Source organism: Nyctereutes procyonoides, unplaced genomic scaffold (assembly GCF_905146905.1).
Source record: "Nyctereutes procyonoides isolate TBG_1078 unplaced genomic scaffold, NYPRO_anot_genome, whole genome shotgun sequence".
Classification (NCBI taxonomy): domain Eukaryota; kingdom Metazoa; phylum Chordata; class Mammalia; order Carnivora; family Canidae; genus Nyctereutes; species Nyctereutes procyonoides.
The window spans coordinates 5355061-5377467 of NW_026575148.1; the positions used below are offsets into that span (position 1 = coordinate 5355061).

Consider the following 22407-nt stretch of genomic DNA (forward strand, 5'->3'; position numbering starts at 1 on the left):
CTGCCTCCCTCTCTCCGGCGCTGCCTTCCTGAATGGCTGGCTGCGTCCAGCCCTGGACCTGGCCCCCCGACACCAGCGCGCCCTGATCGCCGCCGGCAGCCTCGCCCCGCGCCCTGCTCGGCTCTCCGCGCTCCCCTCCATCCCGAGCCCCGCCAGGGCTCCCGCCGGGACAGCGGCGGCGGCGCGGGCGGCCCCGACCCGGGCTCGCGCTCCGGCTGCGGCCCCGACTCCAGCTCGGACTCCGGCCCGGGCCCCGGCTCCTCCAGCGGCGCTCGCCGCTGCAGCTGAGGCGGCGACTCCAGCGGCGCCTGCAGCCGCGACCTCCTCCTCCTCCTCCTCCTCCTCCTCCTCCTCCGCCGCCGCCGCCGCCGCCGCCGCCTCCGCCGCCGCCGCCTCCTCCTCCGCCGCCGCCGCCGCCGCCGCCGCCCTCGCCGGCTTCCTCTATGTCGGCTGAGCCGGCGCGCGGCGTGTAGCCCGAGCGGCCGGCGGGCGGGCGGGCGGGCGGGCGCCCGGCGCGGGTGAGCGAGTGTGTGTGCGAGTGTGTGTGTGTGCGCGGGGGTGCGGGCGAGGCGGAGGGCGAGTGTGTGCGCGCGCCGTGGCCCATGCCCGCCGCCCCCGGCGCTGCGCCCCGCGCCGCTCCCGGCTGCCGCCTGTGCCATTTCTGATTTTGCAACTTGGGGAAGAAGAAAAAAGCGAGAGAAGGGAGAGCCTGCTCGGCTGGGGGGGGGTGGGGAGGGGGGGAGAAGGAGAGCGCGGCCCCCCCAGGATCGGAGCGCGGGGGGAGCGGGCGAGGGGAGCAGGGGTGTTGGGGGGGGAGCCAGAGAGCCTGGGGGGGCTGCAAAAAGAGAGAAAGAAAACAGCAGGAACCACAACAAAACGCCAGCAGGGCGGGCGGGCGCGCAGCAGCAGCGGGGCGGCCGAGGCAGTAGCGGCGGCGGCGGCGGCGGCGGCGGCGGCGGAGGCAGCGGCCGGTGCCCGGCTCGGGCTCGGCTCCCGCGACCCCGGGGCGCCCGGCGGGCCCCCCGCCCCCTCCCCCTCCCCCCTTCCCCTTCCCCTTCCCCTCCCAGCGCGCCCGCGCGCCCCGCGGCCCTCGGCGAGCAGCTCGGCTCCCCCCAGCGCTCCCCGGGCCCAAAGATATGGCAATGGTAGTTAGCAGCTGGCGAGATCCGCAGGACGACGTGGCCGGGGGCAACCCCGGCGGCCCCAACCCCGCAGCGCAAGCGGCCCGCGGCGGCGGCGGCGGCGGCGGCGAGCAGCAGCAGCAGGCGGGCTCGGGCGCGCCGCACACGCCGCAGACCCCGGGCCAGCCCGGAGCGCCCGCCACCCCCGGCACGGCAGGGGACAAGGGCCAGGGCCCGCCCGGCTCGGGCCAGAGCCAGCAGCACATCGAGTGCGTGGTGTGCGGGGACAAGTCGAGCGGCAAGCACTACGGCCAATTCACCTGCGAGGGCTGCAAAAGTTTCTTCAAGAGGAGCGTCCGCAGGAACTTAACTTACACATGCCGTGCCAACAGGAACTGTCCCATCGACCAGCACCACCGCAACCAGTGCCAATACTGCCGCCTCAAGAAGTGCCTCAAAGTGGGCATGAGGCGGGAAGGTGAATATTTCTTCTCTGCTTCTTTCCCTGAGCTTCGCCCGCCTCCCCGGCCCTCTCTCTTTCTTTCTCTCGCGGGGGTGGCTGCTGTCTGGGGCTGGAGCTCCTGCGGTCCCGGCCCCGTCCCAGCCTCCCCTGTCCCCGCTGCCTTCCTCCCCCGGCGTCACCCCCCCTCCCCAACCGAGCTCGCTGCCGCTGCCTCCCCCTCCCGGCCTGCGCTCCTCTCCCTGGCTCCTCCACCCCTCCTGCTGCCTGCTCAGGATTGTGTCCCTGGGATCGTGAGCTGTGGCTTAAAATCCCTTTACTTCCTCTGTCTTGGATGTGCTCGGTGTGTGTCTCTTTCCCGCGTGTGCGTGAGGATGCTTGGGGGCTGTGCTGGCATGAACTCGGGGAGGGGGTGCTTATTTTCCCCCCCCCCCAGAAAACTCTTGTGTGTTGTTTTCATTCCACTTTCCCCTCCACCTCTTTCTTCATCATACCCTTTATTTAAAAACTGGGGAGGGCCGGGGACCGGAGGACCCTGAACCATGGATTCATTGCTGCATCATCCTTTTGGAAGCTTAGCTTGGAAAAAGAGGAGTGAGATTTATTGCACTTGTAGGTCTAATTAGGGGGGAAGGGGGGCTTCTGGCCTGTTCACTGGTTCCCTCTCCTCTTCACCGAGCTGGGGCCGCCTCCTCCAGAGCTGTGGCCTTGTTTTCACCCCTCTACTTTGAAAGGAAAGTTTGTGACTGAACCGTCCTTTCATAGTTGTGTCATTTTTTTAAAAGCATGATACTCGTTTTATTTCTTCATCAAACTCCACCCTCCGCTTAAATACTGCATACAAATTACAATTTACAACGGCATTTACCGATCCTTCTGATTTGGCTATAATGCATAGACTGCAGCTGGCATGAGCTTCCACTTCATTTAATCTCTGTGTTGTGTGGGTTCGGTTTCTTTTAACACAACTTTTGATGTTGTATTTAGATATGCTTCATGTTCATGTGGCAAGGGATGCAGCACTTTTCTTATAAATATATTTAGCCGTTTACAGTTAAAGTTTATCTCCTGACAATCATTAAAGATGTCTTATAGTCAAATTAGCGAACCAGTCAATTTTGCAGAATGCAGATTACTCCTTCTTGTAATTGACTTTAAAATTATATTTTATATGCCACAAGAAAAGAAATTGAATTCCTTCAGATCTCAAGGAGCAGGCAAATATGACGACTTCATTTCTAGCTCCAGGGAGATTTTGTAGGCATCTGAAAAAAAAAAACTGAATTGTGCTCTCATTTAATTGAAAAATAACTGCCAAGTTCAAAACTATAATTAGAAAAAAGTATTCTAGCTGTTATGTTTCAAGAGCTTAAATTGCATTGGGGCTTGCATTAAAATTAGAATCAAAGCAAACTTAAGAAAATAGTGCACAACCTGAAATAAGACAGCTATGTGTACATGGACATATCTATATTAATTTGTTGGGGGGGGAGAGTTCAGTAGCCCTAACTTTTCCTAAAGTTGTCTTTGTTTACATGGCAATTTAAAACGCTGGCACTGTTGAAGTAAAACATACACATTAAAAAAAAAAAAAAACTTTGGTCAGCTTTAAGAACTCAAAGCATGCTTACGTTTTGCATTCAGATGGTTAATGAATCCAGTGTTTTTGCAGTTGCAAGCTCGTGCATTCACTGGGCAAAAGCTGGCTGCAGGTTGCAGTGGCACCTCACAGGACAGACATTAATTATATTTCCCACTTTTTTCAATAATGTTTGGCTACTGTAAGTTCAACTCTTTTGGAATTTTTCAATTTTCTGTTGCTTTTAACAGTGAACTTTGTGTGGGGCGAAGGGGAGGAGGGGGCAGGGGAGGGGTGCAGGATACTTGTTTTATATTCAAAAGTTGTAAGTGGTTATGTAACTTGCATCTATTTTAAGGATAATTCTATAGCATTTTGAGAGAATATGGAAACATTTTGAGCAAAACGCTGCTTGCTTGCAAATGAAGAGGCGGCTAGGCGTTTGCCTAGAACCACAACCTTTCTCTGGTTTCGCCTGTTCTTTTTTGTTTGTTTTACTCTGATTTGTTTCATTCTGGAGGGGTGAGTGGGATTTCACTAAACCTGTGCGCTGCACCTTGGTGGTGGAGGGCTTGGGTGGCGCTTCCTTGGCCTTGCCGGACCGGGGTTGGGGGGGCGGGGGGGGGGGAGGTGTCCCCGAGCTCAGGCCTAGCTCTGGCGGGGCCGGGGTGGCCGGGCACACGGAGCCGCGGAGCTGGAGGCCCGCACCGCACACTGCCTCCGGGCGCGGGCCGGGAGTGCGGGCGGGCGCGGGGCGAGATGCGCGGGGCGCGCGGGGCTGTAGGATGAGCCTCCGCATTGTGTCGGGGGCGCGGCGGCGCGCCGAGGTCCGCAAGCCCCCTGGATGCACATTGCCTCTTTTCTCTCTTTCTTTTTGTCAGCGGTTCAGCGAGGAAGAATGCCTCCTACCCAGCCCAATCCAGGCCAGTACGCACTCACCAACGGGGACCCCCTCAACGGCCACTGCTACCTGTCCGGCTACATCTCGCTGCTGCTGCGCGCGGAACCCTACCCCACGTCGCGCTACGGCAGCCAATGCATGCAGCCCAACAACATCATGGGCATCGAGAACATCTGCGAGCTGGCCGCGCGCCTGCTCTTCAGCGCCGTCGAGTGGGCCCGAAACATCCCCTTCTTCCCGGACCTGCAGATCACCGACCAAGTGTCCCTGCTGCGCCTCACCTGGAGCGAGCTGTTCGTGCTCAACGCGGCCCAGTGCTCCATGCCGCTGCACGTGGCGCCGCTGCTGGCCGCCGCCGGCCTGCACGCCTCGCCCATGTCCGCCGACCGCGTCGTGGCCTTCATGGACCACATCCGCATCTTCCAGGAGCAGGTGGAGAAGCTCAAGGCGCTGCACGTCGACTCGGCCGAGTACAGCTGCCTCAAAGCCATCGTGCTGTTCACGTCAGGTGAGGCCGCGGTCGCCGGGAGGGCAGGCCGCGCCGGGAGGCAGGCAGGCCGCGCTCCGCCGGGCCGGGCCTCGGGGGGCCTCCCGCGCCGCCCCCGCGCCCCGCCGCCGCCGCCCAGGCCGAGCCGCGTCGGGGGCGCAGCGCTGCGGGCGGCGGGGGCGCGGGGGCGCGGGCGGCGGGGGCCCCGGGGCGGCGGGCGCGCGGCCTGGGTGTGCGCGGGGAGGGGGCGTTGGCAGTGCCGGGCTGCGCGTGTGTGCGGGGGGGCGTGTGTGTGTGCGTGTGCGCGCGTGTGTGCGCGCCGGCGTGCAGGCTTCCTGGGGGAGGAGAGGGAAGGCAGCGATCGTGGGAACGTGGCTTTCTCCTCCGCGCGGCCCGCTCCCCGCGAGGGTCTCCCGACGCGGAGAGGCGCACGCAGGCCTGCAGAGGGAAGGAGGCGCGCAAATAAATCATAAATAATCCCGCTTTATGGCTGCCTGATTTTCCCTTATCGGAAACCATTCATGTTTGCAGTTGCTGAGGTTATTGAGGCTCGTAAAAAAACGGATTCAATCTAAACAAGAAAGATTTAAAAAAAAAAAAACAAGAAAACAAAACAACAACAACAAAAAAAAACCACAAAAGGAATCCTGTAGGACCCGCAAGAATGGGAGGATTTCCCCGCCCCCCCCCCCTCCGGAGAGAAATCTCGTAGCCGTGCAAAACGCACGGACATTGGAAATTTAACAGAGTGCCTTAAAAATATCAAATTAAATGTAGGTGGTGGTAACATGCATGTTAACAATTTCTCTTATGATAGATGGTTCAAATTAACTTCCAGGAAAGTGCATTAACGTTGCCTTTGAAGGCTCTAGTCAGAGCCTCTGAGAACACTGCCCGCTTTTTATTATTGTAACCTGCAAGAGGGAAACATATAAACACCCGGGACAGCAGGTAATGGGGGGAAATATAAACAAAGCCAGAAAGAAGGCTGGTGGGGAACAGAGCTACTCAGATTGGGGCCGGGGCCTTGCCCACTGTGAGTAGGGTTAGCTGCACTTTTACTCCCATTATTGGCACTATTGTTTTTAATTCCTCCATTCAGAGAACAAATAAACCATCCTAATAAATCTATCCTAGAGCCAGGACCTCCAAAGGCCAAATTAAAACCATTCCTGAGCGAAGATGGCAAAACCCCTTTCCCAAGGCCTTGCTGAACAGTAAGCAATGGTATAATCTATCAATATTTCCTGGCTTTCATGCGTGAAGAATTGTATTTACATTGTATTAAAATGACTCTTAAATTTGCACAATATTGTAATGTAGCAAATGTAGTATTAATATCGATCTGAGCAGCAGATAATTTATTTAGACAAGAGCATCTCATTTGTATGCAGGGTGGCCAGAGCCGTGGACTTGGACTGCCCCCCTTTTACTTGCAGTGCAAATGCAGGTCTGCTAGTGGGAGAGGGAGTTATTCTTTGCAAGAGGATAAAGTGCAAACCTTAAAACAAATGGAAGATTTATTGAATAGCCTCCTCAGTGTTTGAATGCGTTTTATCTTAATAAGTCTTCTTGATGGAAACGTGTTTTTCAAAAGTGACAAAGAGCCTGGGAAGCAGCGACCGGGCTGCTTTAGCTCTGGCAGGCCTGGGGCCTGGCTGGCTCTCTACTCCCCGGCTCTTTAGCCAAATTAATCAGGAAGCAAGCCAGTGTCGGGGAAGCTGGGGTTTTAAAATCTCATCCAGTGAGGTGTCTTGAAGCAGAAATGTGACTTGGAGCTGGACAGAGATCTTCTCAGGAAAGGTCTTTCCTCCCTTTGCCTTGTCCCCTACTAAGGTTCTTTGAACTCCCTTGACTTTTCTGATCTCCTGCCCTTTCCCAGAGAGAGGCGAGGACTGTGCTGGCTGCAGGGAAGATTGTGGAATTATTCATGCTTTTCTTTCAACTTTCCGTCCTAAAACATCCCCGTGGAAAAAAAAAAAAGTGTCCCTTTATAAAAAGTTTTCCCAAAGTAGTTTACGAACTGCGTCTTCAAGGTGCAGAGGGAGGCTGAGAAGTGAACAATAACATTATTTTGTTGGAAAATTGCAAACAGAATATCTGAAAATGGAAATGGAGCTGTCAGTAGTAATTCACCCCCCCTCCTCCATACAACACATTTCCACTTTTGACTAAACTTGTTTTGATTGCTAGCCAGAAGGGAATTCATGGGAAGCCTTCTCAAAGTCATCCAACTTTTAAGCAAACTTTGAATGATGGAAAAGACAGTTTTAGACATATTGTCCAACGAGGTTTGCTCCGGCTAAGTATTTGAAGCTGGCACGGGGGTTCCCTGTGGTGGTTTTCACATTTGGCCTCCGGATGGTATGCTTAATCCTTAATATTCTGGACAGCATCCAAGGACTAGGTCATGACCTGAACTTACTTTTTTAAAAAATTCATTAATTCATACACCTAAATATTCCCTCAAATAAATGGGACCTCCTCTGAAAGGAGCCATCTAGTTAACATAAATACAATAAATCCATTTTCAGCACAATAATAACTTTGATTTCTAGTTATGGCAGCTGATTACATCTATATTTCCTGAACACTAAACTCTTGTGAATGCACACCATGAAATACATTCTCTGCACTACAAAGGCTAAGCCGGGAGGGCCTGAGCAGTAATGGTTATTTATTTACATAATTTCTTTTACATATACTATAAAAGAAATATTGAGGGTTCCCACATTGACACTAGCACATAAAAAGTGAGACATGGATTCACCTCCTTTTCTTATCTCGGGTGTATCTCGTAGAATGTAAATATGTCCTGCATTAACACCCCCCCCCTTCCCTGCTCACCTAGCTTTGCTGCCACCACCAGCCAATTGATCTGAGCGCTCATACTGTCCGTGCATAGTTGGGGGGGAGTCCTGTCCTGGGAGTATCCGGAGTAGGGATGAATAACTAGGGTGGGAATCCAGGCCTGAAGTAGGACTCCTGCTGGAGGGAGGCCACAGAGCTGGCCGGCTGGCACCTGGCAGCCAGGCCCAGCTACAGGCGTTCTGCCTTCAAAGGAGGAAAGAAATCCAAGCAGCCAGCACAAGGCCCAAGCAAGCCTTTCCTGGGCTTCTCTCTCTTGGAGCGGCCTAGCTGGGAGAAGGGTAGTGTCCTTGTGCTCTGAGGGCCCTAATGGTAAATATCAGATAAATATTTTACAAACCTGAGGGGATGCCATATGGGTCTTTTAAAAAAAAAATCTGCTGGGGTACCAGTGGGTCCTTTTCATACTGCATTGTCTGAGGCTGAAAGGGATCCTGTGGCATAATGGGCAGATAATGCATGTAAAGCAAGATATATGTAAATATGAGTCTGCATGGTGGCCATTCAGCAAGGCCAGGTTAGCAAGCAAGGCCAAGGGCAGACCTGGGGGGGCCCCCTCTCTCAGCAGCGAAGCCCCAAAGTGCTCCTGCCCTGGCCCTGGTAACCATAAAATCTCAGTGGCTTCCCAGGTCAGGCCAGTGTGGATGCACCCGAGTGGCTGGCAGGAGTAATTAGACATCTGAGAGGAACCCATTCTGGATCTAGGGTCAAAGGAGACCTGCCTCAGAAGTTCTTGAATTAGCACTAGTTTTATTTGTATTTTTGCTCAAGGCCATTGCCTTGTAGATGAAGGTGTTAGACTGCTTTGTAAATCCCAGTTCTTGAAATAGAAAGACATAAAGCTCAGAAACTCAGAAGCAGACGCGGGCTTCACTTTGAATCGTTTGGTGTGACTTCTTAGGGTCACACTTGCCCATTCACGATTATATAACGTCCTTTTGGGGGCATTGCCATGCATGAATTTCTTCCCAGATCTATATATTAGCAAACTCTGCCTTTGATCTCGAGTCAACCTCCTGACTGGCAAAGGGCTCCTCTGTGATCTTCCTGTTTTTTAAAAAATATTTATTATTAATATAACAAATAACAAGGGTGTTTGAACTAAGAGAAGAAGCTTTCACTTCATTCCTTTCATTCCACCTTCTCCTCCATTTCTTTGCCTTTAGTTAGTTGATACAGTATAAACTGCTGTCTTGAAAGATTTTTAGGGGACCATGAGGAGCCCTGGTTGATAGGAGATAAACACACAGGTTTTAAGATGCTGTCATTGTGTGTAAGTGCCTTCTCCCCCTTGGTCCTGTGACAGGAAGCCTGTCTCCCCAAATCCCCCCCTCAACTCCCCACCTCCCAGTTTGGAAGCAGCAACAGCAGCTGCCTCCAGCCCAGCTTTGTGTCTGATCGTGGAAGATGTCTCCTTTCCGCAGCCTGGAGTAACTGAGCCATATTCCTTCTGATTATTATACAGCTTACAGAGATGTGACCAATTTTCAATTACTTGATCTAAAGCACAGATAGAAGCGTACACTCTCACCAAGGATTTGCTGCAGAGTTCTCGCTTGCTCAGATAGTGGATCTCAAATCCTGTACTGCTAGAGCATGGGCTCGATCTGATTTCCCGCACTGCCAGCCCATGATTCCTTACCACCACCACCACCACCACCACCACCACCACCACCACCACCGCCCCCGCCCCCAGGTGTTTGTTCACTATATAATCTAGGTTCTCCTTGAGGATTTTGGTTGGGGTCCTTTGGGTTTGAGAGGGAGGACTCCAGGTAGCCTGTAAGAACTGCCTCCAGGCTACGTATTTCTTCAGGGCTTCTGCACACCCCAAAATCAGGGGCAAAAGGGGCAAAAGTCCTCCCTTTAATGAGCACAGCGGAAAGATGCTCCCCTGCAGGCGGAGGACAGGTTGCTTCGCACAGCAAACATGGCTCCAGCATCGTACATTATTTAATCCAAAGGTGAAAGAGGAAAAACAAAGGGACTAGAGAGGTTGCTGCCTCTGCATGTGTGTTCTTCTGTCTCCAGCTCCCCTAGGCTTGGGCGAGGGTGGGGAGTTGTTGATTTATTTTTATTTGTATTGGGGGCCGAGGGGAGGGAATGGTGAGGAAGGCTTGGGGAGGTATGGAGAGGAGGATTTCCCCCCCCTTCCCTCCTATTTCTTTTCCCCCCTCTTATCAACCTAAAAAAAATTTTTTTCTCGTGGTTTGTTTGTGCCTTTGCTGTTCACTAACCTGTGTGTGCCCTCCCCTCTTCTCTCCTTCTTGTGGCTGCACGGCCAGACGCCTGTGGCCTGTCGGATGCCGCCCACATCGAGAGCCTGCAGGAGAAGTCGCAGTGCGCACTGGAGGAGTATGTGAGGAGCCAGTACCCTAACCAGCCCAGCCGCTTCGGCAAACTCCTACTGCGACTGCCCTCCCTGCGTACCGTGTCCTCCTCGGTCATCGAGCAGCTCTTCTTCGTCCGTTTGGTAGGTAAAACCCCCATCGAAACTCTCATCCGGGATATGTTACTGTCTGGGAGCAGCTTCAACTGGCCTTACATGTCCATCCAGTGCTCCTAGACCTTGGGCGCTTCCCACCTGCCCCCGCCTCCCTAGAGACTCAGAGGACCGGTGGGGGCCATGGACTCCAAAGCTGCGGGGACATCCGGGCGGCTGTTGCAGGGTGCAGCCAGGCAGGGGGGAGGTGGGCCGGGCCGACAGGAGCAGCCCACCCTGCAGAAATGCAACCCGAGCTGCAAACCAGGAGAAAGAGACTCTTTTTAGGATCAGATCTGTGAACATGTTGGAAAGGAAAGAAAAAGGACCTTGTGTCTGGTGAGAAAAGGAAAAAAAAAATTGGAAGAGAGGACCATGAGAATTTTAATAAAACAGAAGGAGACTAATGGACCTTCCAGGATTTATTGTGGACGGATGTGGATATATTCTGTACAGAAAACAACACACATGGAAGTGGACTGAATTCTATGTAGAAACACACACACACACACACACACACACCCCAAACATTGTTATTCATTTTGTAAAATACTAGTCTTTATTTTCATTTTTTTGTAAAATTTAAACATCGTATGCACATAAAAAAGGAAACAAGAATTAGGGGAAAATAACATTTTCCAAATAATTATAAAAAAATTGTCCTGTGTCTATGTATCTATATCTGTTTTGTATTTTTTTCTGGTTCCAAACCAGATTTCCTGTGATTCTATACTAATAATTTTTGATATAACCCTTTGCTTCTTATAATGAGTGCGATATATGTTGTCGAGGCTGTTCTTCAAGAATTAAAATTGAAGTGAAAATTTAAACAAAAAATAAAAGAATTTAGCAAAACCCACGTGTCTGGTTACTTGACAGATGTCCTGAGTGCAAGAGAACCCTCCCATTAATTGCCATTCCAATTATGATTAGAACGGGAGGTGAGGGTGGAAACTTCTAAGGTCCATTACGAAATTGTCTAGATTTATTTCCTCAAACCAAGCCGCTGCCTTGGTTTTGTAAATGCAGAGGGTCAGGCTCTGTGTGGGCTGGGATGGGCAGGGAGAGGGCAGGGCACCTTGGTGGCTCCCAGCAGCTCTTGTCACCTTGTGGATGGTTGGTGCCCTGCACAGAGCCAAGCGGGGAGCCCGGGGTAGGCTCGGTTGGAAGTGGAGGCCGAGTCCAGGGGCCATTGGCTTCATTGACCGCAGGTGGGAACTTGCCTGGCTGGAGAGGCCGCGGAGAGGCGTGGGGAGCTGAAAGGCGTGGGGAGCTGAAAGGCGGGTTGAGGTCAGGGGAGGACTGCTCAGAAACCTCATGTCCCTATAACTGCAAGATCCTCCTCTCCCCAGCTCTGGGAGAGAGAGTTAGGGCCTCAACGCTGCCAAACCTACCTCTGCTCCCCCTTATGGTCCGCTGCAGAGCTGCCTGGGGTTTACCCTTCACTCCAGCCTCTGTGACAGGGGTGCCCTGGAGGGCTCTCAAGCTCAGTTGGGTGAAGGGAAAGGCCCCCCTGGGGCACTTACGCCACGGACCTGGAACTGGGGAGCTGGTGAGCCAGGCTGGAGCAGGTTCTTTCCAGGAGCAGCGTTTGGGCTCTAGTGGCCCTTTCAGGGCAGAAACCTGCCGCTGAGGCCTCTCTTTGGGGTGTGCGTGGGGGGCTGCTCTCTGTTACAGCTTTCCGAGCATGAATGTTTTATAGGATTCTAGTCGGCGCTGCAAGAACACATACTACCAAGGGAGCTTTTTCCTAACGTATTAATAAAGGCAGATCTTTTGAAATAACACCTCTTACCTCCTCCCCCACCTCTCACCCCCAAACAGGCCTTGGATGAGGCAAGTGCTTCACTTTCAGAAGTCATTGACAAAGTTTTGCTTTCATTTGCTGATGAGAAACCTCCAGGTTCCCCCACTCCTTTAAAAATGTATTAACAAGCTCCAAGCCGCCTGAGTGAGGTTTTAATATTCTAGGTGCGGTGCGGCCAGGGCAATGCCACACTGTGTGGAAAAACCCCTGCAGGTCCACCTGCCACTGGGCCTGAGCCTTAGGGAGGCAGGGAGGGCACACTGGCTGGAGTGAGGGGCGCTTGGGGCCCTCCGGCCCTCGCAGGGGTCCCAGCCCGCCCTGGGCCTCAGCCTTTGCACTACATGGGGGGCAACCGTCTTTGAGCCTAGACTGACCGTCCTGCGGACTGAGCGCCCAAGGCCCAGAGGGGCAAGGGAAGAGCTCACGTTTAAACCCCTGACCGCCCCCCCAGAAAGTCTCAGAGAGCCCTCCCAGGTTGCCAGATGAGGGAATGGGGGGGTTGGGGTGGGGTGGGCTGCAGGCCCGGTGCAGGGGGGAGGGGATTCGGTGGAGCTGCCTCTTGAGCGCTCACCGATCCTTGCTGCCTTTCTTGAAATGAGATGTAAATATATTCATTACAGTGTGATCCCTCTGATGAAAACAGATAAACATTTTTGTAGGTCTGAAACGTATTTTTCAATTAATTTTAATATGGAGGCCCCAGCACAAGGTGGCCAGTGTGGGGACCCTCCCGGAAGTCAAGGCCTGGGGTGCACCAGGCTCTGGCTCTGGGCCCAGAGGGGACAGTGGTAACTGGCCTGTCGCGGGCCTTGGACCGGCCTGAGGAGCCCGGCCACCTCTCCGGGCCTGGGCCCGAGGCCCCAGCAGACCAGCGCCGCGGCAGGGGGAGCAGGCCTCGCCCCTCAGGGCCTCGCTGACCCCCTCACAGACTCGGTGCAGGAACAGGAGGCCCTGGGGCCGAGAGCGACCAGAGGGGGACCGGGTGGCCCGCTCCCTGCCAGGCAGGCCTGGCTGGGGCTGCGGGCAGTTCTCTCCTGCACTCTTCAGAGGTCTCTGTGTGTCTCAGGCGGAGAGACAGAGCCTCCCAGGAGACTCAGGGGCTCTGGGGGTGCCCCCCGCAGGGCAAGGCAGGCTGCGGGAGCTCCGAGGGCACAGCGGGCCCCACAAGTCTGCTCAGGCCTCCCGAGGTTCAGGAGCTGAGAGTGCAGTGTTCAAGCCCTGGGCTCAGCCTTCCAGCAACCAGGGAGCGCCCCCTCTTCTCCCGGAGCCCTGGCAGGGCTCCCTGGCCCGGCTGACCCGAGCCCCAGGCCCAAGGGCTCAGGGCCCAGCGGCCCCCCGGCAGCCCTGCTGTGCAGAGGGGCCGCCCCAGGAGTGGCCGCGGCCTGCGTCCCCTCAGATCCTGGAAGCCACTGGGCAGAAGGCGAGGGGGAGTGGGAGGGAGTCTCCTCTGCCTGGGTGGCCGCCCAGAGGCCCCGAGCAACGAGCCCGCCTTGGAGCCGAGCGCCAGGGGGAGCCGTGGAACGTGGGGGCGAGGCCGCAGGCAGGTGTGGGCGCCCGGGTCACCGGGGCCTGCGGAGGCCGAGGCGCAGCGGCCCTAAGGAGCTGACAGGGTAGGACCGGGCTGCCGGGGTGGGCCAGACCTGACAGGGTCCCCAAGGCCGAGCAGGTACATCAGAACTGTGGGAGAGCGGCCCACACAAGGTGACGTCCCCCTCGGAATTACCTGTGACATCTGAAAGTCAAGCGCTCCCCTTTCTAACCCAAACACTTGCTGGGCGACTGAGAACTTTGGGGGCTTTGAAGTCGGGTTAAACTACTTTACCCACACGCTTTCCTGAAAACATCAAAAAAGCCATCTTAGGACGTGCTCTCCTCTGGGGATTTCTAGGGCAGGAGGCTGCGCCCCGTCCGCAGCCAGGGGACAAAGAGTGGCCTCAGGGAGTTAAAATGTGACCTCAGCCCCCTCCCCAGCACACCCCAAACTGTGCCCAGGCCTGGGGGAAGCCCCCCGGGGTGGGGATGGGCATCCCTCCTGGCCACCATAACAACCCTGGGCTTCCCGGGCCCTGCCCTTTGGGTTGGTTCAGGCTCCGGGACTCTATCAGCCACAGAGGGTGTCGGTGGGCTGCCCCCCAAGCCCCCTCTCCCAGCTTTGAGGTCAGGGCCACTAGGTTTGCGGAGCCCCTTCTATCCGAGCCCACCTGAGCTCATCTGCTTGGAGAGTGCAAAGTTTATTTAAAAAAAAAAATCCTCCTGGTCAGCTCACAGGCAGCCCTTAGATGTCCTACAGCACCAGGATCACCCCCTGTAAGCCACTCGAGTCTCCAGAACGAATCACCTGAATGTCCCTGCAAATGGGAGACCCTGAAGGAGAGTGGGGAGGATGGGCAGGGAGACACAAGTGGAAACTAATAAAACTCTTGTTAGAGGGCCCGCTCAGGATCCGCAGCGTCACTGGGCCTTTTACTTGGAAAGCCAAAGAGTTGTATTCCTAAATGAGTTAAAGACCCATTTACCTCTGTCGTGTTCTATTCATCAAGCCACAAGTTGAGAGTTCCTAACATGAAACTATTTGTTTGCTTACACAACCAGCTGGGCGCAATTTCACGTCTGAGATATCTATCTGAAAGCGCCTCTCATTTATTATCTCTCCTTGTCAGCGAATCCATTTTCAAGCTCCCCCTCCCCCCTTTGGGGTTTATTTATTTATTTTTGGTGGGACTTCTGCGCCTGGGAGGACCTGGGTCTCCAGAGCTCCCCAGGGAGCAGCCGGTCCCTGCGGGGGGCTCCTGCTGTGCCCGGGGCACCCAGACCCGGGTTGGAGGGGGGGGAGCAGAGGCCCCCCGCTGACCCCGGCGGGCGCCCCAAGGGCCAGGGTGAGGGGCGGGCAGCGGGTGGGCCTGGCGGGACACCCTGAAGCTGCCCTTCTCCTGGGGTGTCCCCCCTGCTAGCTGTCCCAGAGTCAGCCACAACCACCTGTGCGAGGAAGGGTGGGAGGAGGCCCGGGAGGGGAGTCCAGGAGCCTCTCTCCCAGTTGGGGGCCCGAGATGCAGATTTGAGAGATGCTTTTACAAAGCCTCACCTAATCCCACGGGGCCAATTTCTTCTCCCAGGCTGGGCCCGGAGCGCAGAGTGAGTAACCAAGATGTAAATAGTTGTGTGATGGGTTGGGGGAGGGGGCAGCGCATTTATTGTGTGTGTGCGGAGGGAAGAAGGCTGCACGTGGTTTCAATTTTGAAGCACAAAGAAATAACATGCAATGCAGAAAATAGGTTTATGAATGTAATTGAGAGGAAAGAAAACAATTAACACGGTGCAAGGTTGCACACTCGATTCTCCACCCCTCGCCTTCCCTTCTACCCCAATTTTGAGAAATCCGGGTCATGTGAATAGAGTGGGTCTAGGCAGTTGGATCCGGCTGACAAGGGAACCCCTGATGGAGATCACAGTGATGGGTGGATAATGGTGTCTATCCATCTCCTAGTCGGCTAAGGCCTCCTCCGACCAAGCTGAAAGCGAGGGATCAAATCCCCAAGTCCATTGTATACAATGTCCGTAGTTGTAAAGGTGGAAAGGAGAAGGGGTGTGTGTAAGGCAGGGGAGAGGGAGAATGAGAAAGAGAGATAGCCAGGGATTTCTTTAAGACAGACCAGGCTGGTCTCTGCAAGCTATCCTATTGTGTTGATTTAGGAGGACATTTGCTGTATATAACGTTTAAGGCTGATAATATCATTGCGCAGCCAGATAAATAAAGCGTTGGCCCAACCGTGGGGTCAGCGATCGATCTCTGGGCTCAGAGGAAAAGGGAGAGAGACAGGATCGAGCACGAGGCTCTGTCTGTGTGCTTGTCAGGCGGCGGGCAGGAGCCCGAGTGTGTGTGAGCGTCAGGGTGTGCGAGAGAACCAAGTCTTCAGCTGGCCAAGAGGCTCATTAGCATTCCTAACCCATGGACCTGCGCTGACAACTAACAGAGATATCCCGCTCACCACCAGGCCTCGTCTCCTTTTGTCTTCAGATCTGGAGGAGAAAAAGATTTCTCGGTGGAAGCTGGAGCCTGAACTTCCATGTGGTTGATGGAGATTCAGGGTATAAAGAGACGTTTCGGGATCCTGCCTGGTCTTTCACTCTGCTTTTAAAAACTTCCCTCCTAAAGAAGGAAGTTCCTTTTTTTTTTTTTTTTTTTTTTTGCCTTTCTCTCTTAAAGTGTAATATGTTTGTTGCAACTCCAAGCTTAAATGAGAGGGAAAATTCCCTGAAAATATTTTGCCATTTCTCCTTGTTGACATGCAGAGAGGTGGATGTTTATATGTTTGGCTCACATACACATGTAAAGCTGGTACTTTTCAGGATTTCTAGAACTTAGCAACCAGGGGTTGTTGGAGATTTTTTTGTTTCTCTTCTTTCTTCTGCTTGGTTTTGTTTTGGTCGTGACAAAATTCATTTGGTTTCCCACAATACAGGGTCCGCTTATTACCTTATCAGTCCGCTGTTTAGGTAAAGTACAACCTTTGAAAATTGAATAGGGTCTAGTTTTGTGTTAACCATCAGAAATGAGCAATTTTAGAGGCCTCCACTATTCCAAGGGACGTTGTAAGATTACACTCTTTCACGCGGCTTTAATCACCTTACACCTATTTGGGGTTAAGTGTCTCAGTTAACTACATCTCCCAGGGATAAATACGTATCCAGTGCTGTCCCAGATCCTGCGCCTTGAACTCCATCAAATGAGGCAGATAGTTTTACATCGGAGTGTACAAATTATCCCATGTTGACAGATGTTTGTCACTTAGTAACTTCTTTCCAAGTTTTCCCCCTCCCCTAAGCCTTCTTTCTTGCTTGCTTTGTTGTTTTAAAATATGCATGTCTCTCACTGGAATGCCAGTCACGAGTGCAAACTTTGTGTCCAACCTCCCACATGAAATGATCCTTTTAGAGGGAACTCGATATGTCTCAATCTGCACTTCACTCAAAGCCTGTGGGTACGGGCCACTCACTCACTGGTCCTGGCTTCAAAATAACTCAGCAGAAACGAGTTTCCAACTAAAAATCCCCTCGAATGTCTCCCAGGGAAGAAATATAGCTCCTATAATTAAAGGAGGCAACGGCCGGAGGGGGAATGCAGCCGGCAGCCAAAAAAAAAAAGTAAGAGTTTTATTTATTTGCTGATTGAACTTGGGTTGTCACGACCAGCAGGTTTATCCACACTGGAAGTGCTGGCGGTTTGTACTGTGTGTGCACAAGAGGGAGAGGTGGGCAGAGAAGAAGGGGAAGGGGAGGATGACACGGAACAGGGGGTGTGCAAGAGGTGAGGACAGATTTGGGGGAGACAGAAACTGATCTCTGTGGCACAAGGTAAGGCAATTTCCTAGCACTGGATTTGCGTAAAGACTTGTAGCTGAGGGAAATGGGAGGGGGGAGCTCAGAGGAGAAGAGGGGGTAATTATAGTAAACTCCTAAATGTGGGGTATCGTCAGGCAAAGGAGGACTCTGATTTCCCTAGAAAAGTAATGTGACAGCAGGAAAATTATTAGCTGTGCTGTGTGTGGCGGTTTCGGTATGTGGGGGGTGGAATTATGAAGAGAGGAGCCGGAGAGCAGGGAAGAAGTTCCAGGACTCAAAGCACAAGTGCCACGGAGCCAGAAGCCCTCCACCCTCCTTGGCAAAAGTTGCCTAGTAGGTGTGGACGTGAAGTCTCTAGAAGACATCATCTTTACATCGTATTTTAATGAGTTTCATCTATTTGAACTGATTCTGGCATTAGAAGCGCTTATAGGATGATTCAGCTCACAGGATGAAGAACACCTACCTCCCCATCTCTTTGGCCAGCCCCCCCACCCCCCCACCCCCCCAAAAAAAGAAGCTTCGAAACAGAAGGAGTACTCAGGCTGGGCAGCTCATTTCTATTAAAAAGGCAAAACTTTAGCACTGATGGAAAACAGATGAATTTTTTTCTCCCTCTCTCTGAAACAGTTACTCTCTTTTACTGATGTGAAGTGACGTCAGCAGGGCCTGTCCTATCCCCTTGGAGGGAAGGGAGGGAGGAGGAGGAGGGGATGGAAGGAGGGAGCTGGGAGAAAGAGCTACAGAAAAAGAGAAAGAGCGAGCTGAGAGAAGAGGGAAGGGAGGGGGCGGGAAGGAGAAATTGAGAATGAATATCCTCCACTTTTTTGACCAAAACTCCACAAAGAGTGGGCAACACGATGCCTGGGAAGCCCATCACGGAGAGGACACCCTTCTCAGCTCCGGCCCGGTCGGCATACCCTAACATATGGAAAGCTTACAGGCCCTGTGCACTTATAGGAGCCGATAATGCATTAGCTCTCAGCAATATTTACAGCACCGCGCTTAATACACACCAGATGGTTCGCGACTGTGCCGCCCCAGCCAGCTCGCTCCTCGGTTTTACTCGGCGGCACTTTGTTGCAATTACGCTCCATGCTGAGACCAATTTTATTGGTGACCTATTTTTCATATTTGCAGCGTTTTATGTTAAAAACCTCCTCTCTGGCCTTTTTTTTGGGGGGGGGGGGAAGGGCAGCAGCGCCCAGGAAGGGAGAGCTGGGGAGGATGCTGCTGCAGCTGTCGAGGTGGGGATGCCTAGATGCATATTTATCACGAGGTTGCACACCTCGGGTTTAAGGGAGTCCACCGGGTAGACATAAATACTCGGGTCGTTACGTTGGTTTCCCCCAGCCCCTGTTTGTCAGACCCCCGCGGACTGTCTACACGGCGCGCTCGCCTCCGAGTCGATACAGCGGACCATAAATATTGTATTCCATTAATTACCACGCCGCTGGCTGATGCCGGGCGCCGGCGTCCTCGAGCGACGCAGGGCAAATGAGGACGCGGCCCGAGCGCGTTTGCAGGCTGCGAGCCCCGCTGACAGCGCCGCGGAGCCGGGTCCCGGGATCCCGGGGCCGCGCGGCGCGGCGGGCGGCCCGGGTCGGGGCGGGGCGCGCCTACCTGCGCCCGGGCGGCGGGGACCGGCCCAGAGGCGCGCCCCGCGGGGCCTTCCCCCCCACCTCCCGCCTCGGAAACACCCCCGGGGGCCCGACTCGGGGACTCTGCTTTGCACCGAACAATATAAATACCCCATTTGCTGCGACGCAGGTGTGCTCTTCCTACCAGGACTCTTCTCTTCCAACCACCCCCCCTCCACTCCTCGTTGACACTGACTCTTTATACCCCCTTCCCTTGCTTAAAAAAAAAAAAAAGAAGAAGAAGAAGAAGAAAAAGAAAAATCACAGATGTTTACTTTATTGATATAACCTATACCACGGTTAGGCGGAGAATAATATGCCTCAACTAACAGTCATTTAGCAAATAATAGAGGCGTTCTGGATGCTTTCCAACGTTACACATGTACTTGGTCATAAAATGATACGTGAAAAAATTAACATCTGCTTTCCTAAAATAAAGTGTGCCAAGTAGCTTTTTATGAATGCTTCCCTCATTTTAAAAAGAAATATGGAGAGATAAACTGGCACCCAGATGTATGGCATATTTATAATGGTTTTAGGATTTAAAGGTAGCTATTCATTGCACAAACCATTTAGAAGCTGACGGTTTAAAAGCTACTTAACCCCAGACATCTTCGAATCCTGAAGAGTCTTCCAAATTTTATTATTTAAAGAGGAATTTACTGTAATTTAATTGTGTATCAAAGCAGAACTATGTGCAAGTCGGGGCACTGCAGCCTGAGCTCAACAGAAATTCCAGCCCGCCTTTTATTTACCTAATTTCTCAGCAAGGTTCCCAGGCCCTTAAGAAAGCAGAGCTGGAAAGTTTAGTTGGGCTCTTTTTTGTTGTTGTTTAATTCCACTATTAGGAAATGAGGCCTACCTTTGAATTATTTCATTAGGATTTGGCCTTTTGGGGGAAGGGGTGGGAACCATAATCATTAGTGGCTTTTTATTATTTCTACAATAAATGGCTAGATTCTTTGTTGAATAAGCTGCTTGAATGTTTTGCAGATGTTCCACTTAGACCAAATCTGACCCCCTATTTCCTCCCAAATAAGTCGCCTAAACTCTCCCACCAGTGCATTTACTCGAGAGCACACTCCCCCATCCTGGCAAGTTTATAAGTGTAGAACATATTCTTATGAAATTTCCACCTAACTGCACACACGCACACACGCACATTTACACACACACACACACACACACTCCCACCCACCGAGCCTCTGAGCGCGGCAGAGGATAAGAGAGAGAGAGAGAGAGAGAGAGAGAGAGAGAGAGGAAAAAAAAAAGCCGGGGAAACTGGGGAGGCGGAATGGAAAGGAGGAGGGCAGTCAGCCCAGTGGTTACTCCCCTGCGCGGAGGCGCGCGCTGCTCGGGCCTCTCGCCCCCCTTTGTGCCTCGGGTTGGGAACGTAGGGGGTGGCCCGGCCGCGCCTACAGGTTCGCCCAGCGCTCAGGGGGGCGTCGGCCCTCGGGCTTTCGGGCCGTCCGGGGAGCCGGGGCCGAGCCGCGCTCCCCTTGGATCCTCGCGACCGCGCGTGGGCAGCGGGGGGCGTTGACAAAGGGCTCCGCGGGGCCGGGGTGCAGGGGGCGGGGTGCAGGGAGGTGCAGCCTGGGTGCAGAGGGGGCGGCCGGGGTGCAGGGGGGCGGGGTGCAAGGGGGGCGGCCAGGGTGCAGGGGTCGGAGTGCAGGGGGGGCGGCAGGGGTGCAGGGGGCGGGGTGCAGGGGGCGGGGCGCAGGGGTGCGACGCCCGGGGTGCAGGGGGGCGGCCGGGGTGCAAGGGTCGGGGTGCGGGGGGGCGGCGGCCGGGGCGCAGGGGCGGGGCCGGCAGGGACGCAGGGGGGCGGCGGGCGGTTCGCAGGGGGCTTCCTGAGAGCCGGGGCCCCGCCGCCCCAGGCCGCGGCCCGCGCGCCGGAGGAGCCGCATGTCCTCTCCGCTCTCGCTCTCGCAGGGGAAGCGCTCGGAGGGCGCGGAGCGCGGGCAGGGCCGCGGGGGGCGGGGGCGGCGGAGGGGGACGCCGAGGACACAGCTCCCTTCTGAGTGACAGGACTCCTTTTCAAAGGGCAAACAAGGAAAGGGTAGGGGGCAGGAAGAGAGAGAGAGAGAGAGAGAGAGAGAGAAAAAGTCCTGATCTGAATAGGAGAATTTTCCAGGTTTCGCAGTGACTCCCACTCCTCCCCTTTTCAAGACCGAGATCCTTCCCCTTCTTTTCCTCCTCCTCCTCCTCCTCCTTTTTCTTCCCTTTTCCCTTTTCCTTCCCTTTCTTTCTGTCTTTAGGTGGGAAGTGCGTGTGCAAGGCGGGTCTTGATGGGTTTCAGGAGAAGAACGATCTGTTAACTTTCAAGCCTCTTTTGGGGCTGGAGAAGAAAAAAATAATTTTGCTGAAACGTTGTGACCTGGGTCGGGGCTCCCAGGCCAGATGGGGTGGGGCAGCAGGGGAGTGAGGCTCCCGGGCAGAGGTCTTTTGGTTAGAGACGGTGTGTTTGTGAGGGAAAGACAGGGACTACCTTCCAAACTCCTCCCTCGCCCCAGCACCCAAACCTGTCACGTCTTTGCTTCTTACCAGAAAAGAGATAGTGCCCTTCTTTGGACACCTCTAAGGTGATCACTAGATGCCTCTGTGAAAAATCAGGTTGGGAGAGGACAACTCATCTCTCTCACCCATGGATTTTTAAAGCCTGCCTGTACTTGTAATTTGATCTTAGAAACACTTTTATTATGTCCATTCTCAACCCTGGCTATTTTTGTTTTTAATTGTCGAAGGGCCATGGCTTAGAGAGAAGACAACTTTCTTTTTAAAAAGATTTAAACCCACAGTACCAGTTGTTTGTTGTTGTTATCAGGATTATGATGGTTATTATGTCATCCCTCCTTTTTGCACTTGATCTGATGAGAGAACTTTTTAAAAGAGTGTGAAATGAAGGACACAAAGACAGTATATCAATGAAAAGAAGAAAGTGGCCCTTTTAATGAGAACTAAAGAAAACCCAAATGTAGATGAAGTGTACCGTAAAAGCTGCTTCAAAGTCCATCCTAATTCCCTTGGGCTCAGTCATCACGAACTTGTGGTAATTGGGAGTTCTTCACGGAGGTAAGGCGGCCCTGGGTGGGAAGTCCTGCAGATGCACCTCCCTGCCCCATAATTCCAAATACATTTTAACCAAGAACTTGGAGATTTTACAGAACTCAGATTTGGCTACTTCATTCTCAAATGCTACCTGCCCATTAAAGTAATTTGTTTTCTTCCCGAGTCACCGTCCTCACGAAGGGAGCTTCACCCTCCTGCTCCCCGCACCCCCCCAGCAGGTTGGTATACGCTGGGCCATATTCTAGGTTTTGACTATCATTTTGTGATCAACTCTGTTTAATTTTCTATTTATTTTTGGACCTCAGCCTTTCTGGATCACAAAAGTCCCCACAAGCAACACAGCAATAAATCCAAGCAAAAATAAGACAGATTTCCTCATCGATGTGTAATAAAGTTAAAGGACATTGTTTTGTCAGACAAGCGCTAAGTAGAAAATAAATCTCAGAGTCTGGGGAAACAAAACGGAGCGCTGCTGGCATGTGTGTAAATTTACTTTTAAAAGCAATAAATCAATGTTAAATTAAACAGCTGGGTACCCTGTCTAGGAGAAGGTTCAGTGTTTAAGAAGACCTTGATGGGAGAAATGTGCTATTTAACAAGACACCAAAAAAAAAAAAAGTTAAATTTTTATTGTGAGCTGAGGCAAGACTGGC

At 53.3% G+C, this 22407-nt stretch overlaps 2 protein-coding genes across 2 annotated transcripts; both read left to right on the top strand.

Annotated features, from left to right (window-relative positions):
* Nucleotides 1-1049: 1049 nt before the first annotated feature.
* Nucleotides 1050-10743, top strand: NR2F1 (nuclear receptor subfamily 2 group F member 1). The gene is made up of 3 exons (XM_055312910.1): nt 1050-1599; nt 4042-4569; nt 9702-10743. Exons 1-3 carry the CDS (start codon nt 1137-1139, stop codon nt 9980-9982), a joined length of 1272 nt encoding a protein of 423 aa, XP_055168885.1. The 5' UTR covers nt 1050-1136; the 3' UTR covers nt 9983-10743.
* Nucleotides 10043-13311, top strand: LOC129501627 (proline-rich protein HaeIII subfamily 1-like). The gene is made up of 2 exons (XM_055312792.1): nt 10043-10106; nt 12533-13311. The coding sequence occupies exons 1-2, from the start codon at nt 10043-10045 to the stop codon at nt 13309-13311; spliced, it is 843 nt and encodes a 280-aa protein (XP_055168767.1).
* Nucleotides 13312-22407: the final 9096 nt, after the last annotated feature.

What these genes read in the sequence shown, in the direction of transcription:
- NR2F1 (XM_055312910.1), top strand. Translation starts at nt 1,137, where the DNA reads ATGGCAATGGTAGTTAGCAGCTGGCGAGATCCGCAGGACGACGTGGCC. An exon ending in AGTGGGCATGAGGCGGGAAG is followed by an intron (nt 1,600 to 4,041) that starts GTGAATATTTCT and finishes TCTTTTTGTCAG; the next exon opens with CGGTTCAGCGAGGAAGAATG. An exon ending in CATCGTGCTGTTCACGTCAG is followed by an intron (nt 4,570 to 9,701) that starts GTGAGGCCGCGG and finishes CTGCACGGCCAG; the next exon opens with ACGCCTGTGGCCTGTCGGAT.
- LOC129501627 (XM_055312792.1), top strand. Translation starts at nt 10,043, where the DNA reads ATGGACTCCAAAGCTGCGGGGACATCCGGGCGGCTGTTGCAGGGTGCA. An exon ending in TGCAGCCAGGCAGGGGGGAG is followed by an intron (nt 10,107 to 12,532) that starts GTGGGCCGGGCC and finishes CGGCCTGAGGAG; the next exon opens with CCCGGCCACCTCTCCGGGCC.